The sequence below is a fragment of the Chondrus crispus genome, genomic scaffold (genome assembly GCF_000350225.1).
Source record: "Chondrus crispus Stackhouse genomic scaffold, scaffold_284, whole genome shotgun sequence".
Taxonomy (NCBI): domain Eukaryota; phylum Rhodophyta; class Florideophyceae; order Gigartinales; family Gigartinaceae; genus Chondrus; species Chondrus crispus.
The window spans coordinates 77,865-84,860 of NW_005179166.1; the positions used below are offsets into that span (position 1 = coordinate 77,865).

Consider the following 6,996-nt stretch of genomic DNA (forward strand, 5'->3'; position numbering starts at 1 on the left):
AGGCACGGAACTCCATATCAATGTGCCAAGCCCACCAGACGAAGATTCCACTACTAATAGTCGAGGTGCCGTAAATCCGGTGCATGCCATCCTTACTTCAGCGAAGGACCTCAAGAAGTCTGCAGTAGCTGCAGTAGTCTGAAAGGGACACGGTTCTGTGAAGAGCGGAGGATCACGACATAGTAAGCAATTGAGACGAATGTCCTTTAGGTTGCCCGAGCCAGAAAACCTGGTTCCTGAGAATGGTGCAGCTGCAGTAGATCCATCAAATAAGCCCGGCGCGGCTCGAGCCAGGCGCGGCTCTCTGTTTCACGGAGTCGGTATGCGTCCGGTGAGTTGCTTATTCATTCAAGTGCAATTACGTTGCTTGTGCGAGACTATGTCGAGCCCGGATTTATCCATTTCTTTTCTGACATGCTGGGCACAGTACAACCAACTCCTGGCTTGAAGATCCGACTCGTTCAAATCCCAAAAACGCTCTTCAGGATGGACCGCGGTGCTGTTTTCAGAAATGGGCAACTGTTTTTACCCTACATCTCAGTATTTAGGTCTCTTATTCGTCATGGTGCAACACCACTTGGAATATATTGATCAGGAGATGCCCCTGTTCGAGTACCTGGAAGACAGAGGCACCGGCGCGGAATGGCTCTCTTAGAAGAGCTAACGCTGTATTGGAAGGGACTTGCGAAGGCAGGTACTGCGTCTGTCACAAAGGGCCGTTTGTCACTGTTTCAGCACTTGCTAGGCATTGTAGAAGCTGTCTCACCCCGACACATGAGAGAGGCGCAAGGTCGACATGAGATCAACGGGTGTCAACAGGATTCAAGCACTAGTGATGAATACGACAGCGATTGGGGCACAAGTGGGGAAGATGGCGAGAAGGAAAACATGGAAGGCAGACTCAAGGGGCTGCCAGTCGAGAAACACCAAAAGAACCTCGAGGATAATACTGCTCCAGGTCCTGTTGGGGACACGGGTCCGAACCATGCAACGTCTCCTGCATTGCCGCAGAAAGGGGATTTATTCGAGAAACACATGGAGGCGGGCAAAGGGGAATATGAAGTACCGGGAGGGTGCAGGTACAAAGAGAGCCCGCCTGCACAAAACTTCCTCCCGTACGTATTTACTATGCCAGAACCGTGTACTTTATGTGCGAAAACCGATGGTATCTACATCCTGTGTCATCCGTCGCTGGAATTGTCGGACAGGTGGACGGAAGCCATTGCCAACGAAGGGGAAGACGAGTCCCAGGATCAATAGAGTTTGCGCCAAACGGGTTTCTGTGTTTTTTCTCTCGGTTATCTTCAGATTCATCCCTAAAGGTTAATCGGCCTCCGTATTTAGCGAAGCCTCCAGCCCTAATCCGTATGCGTCATCCGATTCAAGGTGAGGATAATAGCTTCGTCTCGGCGAGAACTCGTCAAATTGCATCATTTAAACAGCGACGACCGTTTGTAATCGTGGAGGAATGCCCAATACGTGGGAGTTGACTACCAATTGGAAGCTCCTTTAGAGGAGTCCTGCAGCATCCACGGGTCTCTCCAATATTCACCCGCGAAAACAGCTTGATCTCCCGTCTCTTCTTCAATTCGCAGTAGTTCGTTGTACTTGGCAAGCCGCTCGGATCGACAAGGTGCCCCCGCTTTAATTTGGCCGGTGCCGAGTCCTGCGCAGAGCGCTGCTATGAAAGCATCTTCCGTCTCTCCAGACCTGTGGCTCACCATCACGCCGAAGCCCGCATTTCGTGAGAGATTGTTGGCCTCAATAGCTTCTGTCACTGTTCCAATTTGATTCACTTTAAGCAGCAAGCCATTACAGGCACTCGTCTCGATAGCCCTTTCTATTCTTTCAGGATTTGTGACGAGTAGATCGTCTCCAACGATCTGAATTAACTCATTTAGTTCCCCAGTCATCTTTTCATATGACTTAAAGTCGTCTTGGTCGTGCAACCAGAGGCAGCGCGCGCACGACCCCACTGCGAGCGTGGACCTCTGCGATGGGCGCCCAGCGGCCCCTAGTCCGCGCACCGGAAGCGTACGAACGCAGGGTACTTTCGATCCCGCCAGCCTATACAGTCTGCGACCTGCCCCCCGCCATGCTCAGTGCCGTCTCAGACGCCCGCGCGCCCTCCGAGAGCACGCACTCCGAAGCGCCGCTGCCCGCATCAATGCGCACCGTCTTGTCATCTCCGCCGGACGCTGCCCCCTCGCCGCTGCGAGTGGGCAGCTATCCCCGGACGCGTCCCGCGATAGCGCAAGGGCAAAAATCTCACTCTCTTGCCCGTTGCTCACGACCTGCCGCACGCCCCGCGGTACGAACTCCCGCCCTAGGTGCACGCCCTCTCACCGCGCCACCGTCGCCACCTCCGGCGGAGTGAGACAGATGCGGAGTTGGAATGGGGCAGGCTGCCCCATTCCAACTTCGCACACGCGCGGAACGCAGACCGCAACAGATTGGAAGCCTGCCGACGCCCACGCCTCTGCGCCTCCCTCGTCGCCCGCTTCGTCCGTTCTGACTCCCCGGGGCGCGGGCGCTCCCTTCAGTCAGAGTTCCCATCAGTAGATTCTCCCGAACTACAATGCTGACCTACAGTATGCAACAAAGTGACCACCGGATATGGACGTTCTTTCCCTTTCCCCTTGACTACGGCCACAAGTTTATCCCGCTTGTTAGAGATAGAGTTGATGTTAAGCGGGAGTAGGATCCCTTCATGTGCTGGACGCTCGTCATCCGGCAGGTTCTGGAATTCCCGGGCAACTCCCCTCGATATTTCGGACCACGTCCGCACATCACTTTCAATCATTTCTCTTTCGCTGTCCGTTAGTTCATAAACAACCTGCGCGCTCTCGGTATCGCTTTCCAGGCAGTAATTGTGTAGTTTCATTAATAAACAGATAAGATTGGTACTCTTCTTAACTGAAAACTCCAATCCACCTCTCATAATCCTCCATCGCGCGACGAGCATTCCAAAAGCCTGCTCAATGTGCATGCGTAACGAGGATTGATAAAAGTTGAAGTTGTCCTGGTCACAGTCTGCTTCACTCTTAGGAAAGGGTGTGATCACCTGTTCCGTGCATGTGTAAGCCTCGTCTCCTACAATGTAGAAGATTTCTCCTAACACACCTTTTTCTATTTCCCTCTTCAGTCCCGACACAGAGTATGCCAGAGCATCATGCGTCGAGCCGGTGCACAGAGCGGAACAAAAGTGGAAAATATAGCTCGAATCGCATAGCGCTTGAACAGGAATTGCGTAAAAGCCCTTGCGGGAGTAAAACTGTGCAGGGTTCTCCTTTTTAGAAGGTTTCTTGACCTTGACGCATATCTCATCCAGAGCGCCAACGCATCCAGACAAGGGGCTTATTGGATTTCGAGAGGTTTGGAATTTATTCGCAATCTCCTGCAGCTCAGCAGTGGTTTCAGGAAAACCTTTCAAACGCAGGCGCTCGTTAAGGGCTCTGCAAGTGCTGTTGACAATGCTGTAAATGGTAGACTTCTGGATCTGATACGCAAGCACTAGGTCACAATAGCTCCCCCTGCCAATAACCTCAGCGTCACTGCGAGCCTTATGTCAGATGGAATAGTTCCCCTTCTGTACTCACTGGGCCTTTGAAAGGCCTATCCAAAAGATCTCGCACCAGGCTCAGGAGCGCACTGAATGCCGGAAGCGACATCCGGTAAGCCTTGCGGAACATTGGCGGGGAGAACCTCTTGACCACATCTTCAAAAGAAATCGTGTACATAAATGGGAGCTCGGCTCGCGGGTAGCTGGCTCGACGATGCTTGACCCTCGTTTCTGCTGAGATAAAAAAGATTGCGGCCGCAATAGCTGAGTAGCCTTCCTCCTCGGACGAATACGAGCTCCTTGTCAATGCTTCGTCGCTACCAGGAGGACGAACTTTCAGCGTTTCGATAATTTTCTCAGCCTGGCTGAGGACGTTTTCGGCAATCGAAGTTTCGGTAGGGAAGCCCGACCGTGCCATCAAACGACGATCGTAAGGGAGAGAACCAACGGGCTGCCCTATACGTTTGTCGTAGACGAATTGAAGTCCGTCCGGAGCTATATTCATCGCAAAAGATTACAGAGAGGGTGTCTATTGTAAATGAAGGTGAGGAGATCTGCCGAGCTACACAGTGGCGCTGGAATGGTGATGAATATGGTGCCGTCGCAAAAAAGAAGACCGTGGATTGAAGACACTTGGGAAACTGAATTTCTTCACCGGCCATGGGACGTAGAAATAGTTTGTATGCTCGGCCTTGGAACAAATCCCAAAAACGTTTCTCTGTTTGCCTTCCTTACAGGTACCGGAGAAAAGTTGTGGGTAGGCGGGACAACTCTCGTTAGGCCTGCATGGGGAACAGCAAGCATCCGATGGGTGAGATGGAGAATGTCGGAAACAGCTGAGCTCCTCGCGGTCCATGTCTCGTTTGTCCCACAGCCTTTTCCACGACGCCGCGACCTGCGTCCTGGAAATGCGGGGCGGAGAGGGCGAGGGGGTGGGGAAGGCGAGCACGCGGCAGCAGGGATGAAGAGTTGCCCATAATGAATTGGGGTTGAAAGACGGAGGAGTTGAATGGGGATGGAGGGGGGAGGAATGTATACTCCAGAGGAATGAATGTATACACGATCGAAGGATGAAGACATGGCGTATGTGTGGAGGCAGAGCGGGGGAGGGGGTGTGGGCGGGAGGGCGGAGCGAGGGCAGGGGGATGAGAGGGGTAAGAGTTGTACATGAGCGTGTGTGGTGAAAAGGAGGCGCGGGGATGTGTGCATGTATGTACGGTGATACATTGAAGGAGAGCGTAACATGGAAGAGGGCACACAACTGAAATTTTGTTGTGTTGACCGTGTCGCGAAAGACGAGATCCTGATTTCCGCACACTTCATAATTACAGCTCCATTATTTTATGTACTTCAAAAAAAGTATCCACGACCGCCCAAAACAAGGCTGTCCAAAGCCGTCCAAACTGTCTTAAGACAGAGCCTGAGTAGGGAGGCTTTGCCACGGGGTCGCCGTAAAACGCGACCCCCCTGTCCGTGTAAACGTGTCATTAGAAGGAAACATACTGTTTTATAAGAGTATCTCTACCGCTAGTGTCTATTATCCCACGAGGATTAATTAATCTTTTTTCCAGCACCATGCTGGACGGTAAACGGCTGGACTTGAGAGCAAATGGACACCGAGAATCGATTCAGCGCCCTTTTTATTAGCTTGGAGGAGATGGGCGCCTTTTACATCGAGCTATCATAACCTCCACCGGCAAAAAGGGCCACCACGCCAAGCTCAAGGTCACGCTGCGCTCGACCATGTCGTCTCTGGCAAAACAGCGGATTGGGGCGCGAGTACACGCCAGGGCGCACCTTGCCTTGGGAGAAGCGGAGTCTAAACGATTCTACGGGTCTCTTTACAAGGAGACCCTGGTGTCAGGGGGGGTGCTGAGGGTGGAAAAGGAGGCCGGAAAAGGGAGGGTGAGCATCTTCCTCACCGTGAGGTGGGATTCTCTGGCCGGTCAGCGGGACAGGCGCATCACTGTGCGCAGTGTCACGCTCGGGGATCTTCCCCTGGTCACTCCCGCACCGCCGCAGCAGCATCAGAGCAGCCCAGCGACCCCTGTGCTCCGTCAAGCTGAGCAAGGGCGAAGCGCCAGGCAGACGGGCAGTGGTGCTTACAGTACCCCTGAGCAAAACGAATCACCCACTCCAGAGCCGCCACTGCAAACCCAGACCACCTACGACGCGCATGGAGTATTGTGGCGTCAGAAAGAGGTTTTAGAGCCGGTTGGGGGGGCGGTGCCGCGTCGAAGTTGGGAAATGAGAAGCGTAGGAGGGCAATCAATTTTTGAAGGGGGTGACTCCGGATCCTCGTCGACGCGGCGCCCACTCGACTTTTTTATGGCGGCACTGCCGCACCCCCATCTGCTCAAGATGGTGCAATGGACGTCGGAGGTGCTGCAGGACAAAGGGAAGCAGGCGGTGAGTACAGGGGAGCTGCTGAAGTTCTTTGGGATTCTCATCTTAGGAACAAGATACTCCTTCGGGAAGCGGAGGGAGCTGTGGGCTGTCAATGCGAGGAACCGCTTGCTCTCCGCTCCATGCTTTGGCAGCAAGACTGGCATGCCCCGCAACAGGTTTGAGGACATCTGGTCCTCCCTGGTGCTCAGCCAGCAGGGCGAGCGCATAGCGGATGAGCTGTCCGAGAAGCACCGCTGGAGACTAGTTGATGACTTCGTTGAGGCCATCAACCACCATCGGGCCGCAAACTTCGTGCCGTCCGACCTCATCTGCGTTGACGAGAGCATGAGCCGGTGGTATGGGCAGGGCGGGCACTGGATTGAGCACGGGCTCCCACATTATGTGGCGATAGACCGCAAGCCGGAGAACGGCTGCGAAGTCCAAACCTCGGCGTGCGGAAGGAGTGGCGTGATGATGTGCAGCTGTTGACGACGGCCGAGCACGAGGAGGAGCGTCGAAGTGAGCGAGAGGAGGGGCTGGGCCACCGCACTGTTGTGCTGGACAGACTGCTGCGCACCTGGCTTGGTGCCGGAGCACGCATCGTTTGTGCTGACTCGTACCTTGCGAGCTACGAGGCGACAGCTCATCTGCGGTCACGAGGCCTGCGCTTCATCGGCGTGGTCAAGACGGCGACGAGGAAGTTCCCCATGCGCCTGCTGAAGGCGAAGCCAGTAGCAAACAGGGGACGCTGGCTGTCGTTCGCACATGAGGACGAAAACGGTGACGTGGCGGAGATGGCTTTGGCCTGGGTCGACCGCGAGCGGCGGTACTTTATCTCGTCTGCGTCCAGCGCTGCTGCAGGCGCCTCGTACGAGCGCAGTCGCTGACGCCAGACTGAGGCCGGCCCAGCACGGGTTGCGCTCACGGTCGAGCAGCCATAGTGCGCTGAGGTCTACTATTCCGCCTGTGCGCGCATTGATCAGCATAACCGCTGTCGACAGGACGACCTAAGGCTGGAGCGAACGTACGTGACGCACGACTGGTCT

The 6,996-nt window shown here is 54.6% G+C and overlaps 1 protein-coding gene across 1 annotated transcript; it reads right to left on the reverse strand.

Annotated features, from left to right (window-relative positions):
* Positions 1 to 1,490: 1,490 nt before the first annotated feature.
* Positions 1,491 to 1,913, reverse strand: CHC_T00005319001 (hypothetical protein). Its single transcript, XM_005716856.1, has one exon. It carries the CDS (start codon positions 1,911 to 1,913, stop codon positions 1,491 to 1,493), a length of 423 nt encoding a protein of 140 aa, XP_005716913.1.
* Positions 1,914 to 6,996: the final 5,083 nt, after the last annotated feature.

What these genes read in the sequence shown, in the direction of transcription:
- CHC_T00005319001 (XM_005716856.1), bottom strand. Translation starts at nt 1,913, where the DNA reads ATGACTGGGGAACTAAATGAGTTAATTCAGATCGTTGGAGACGATCTA.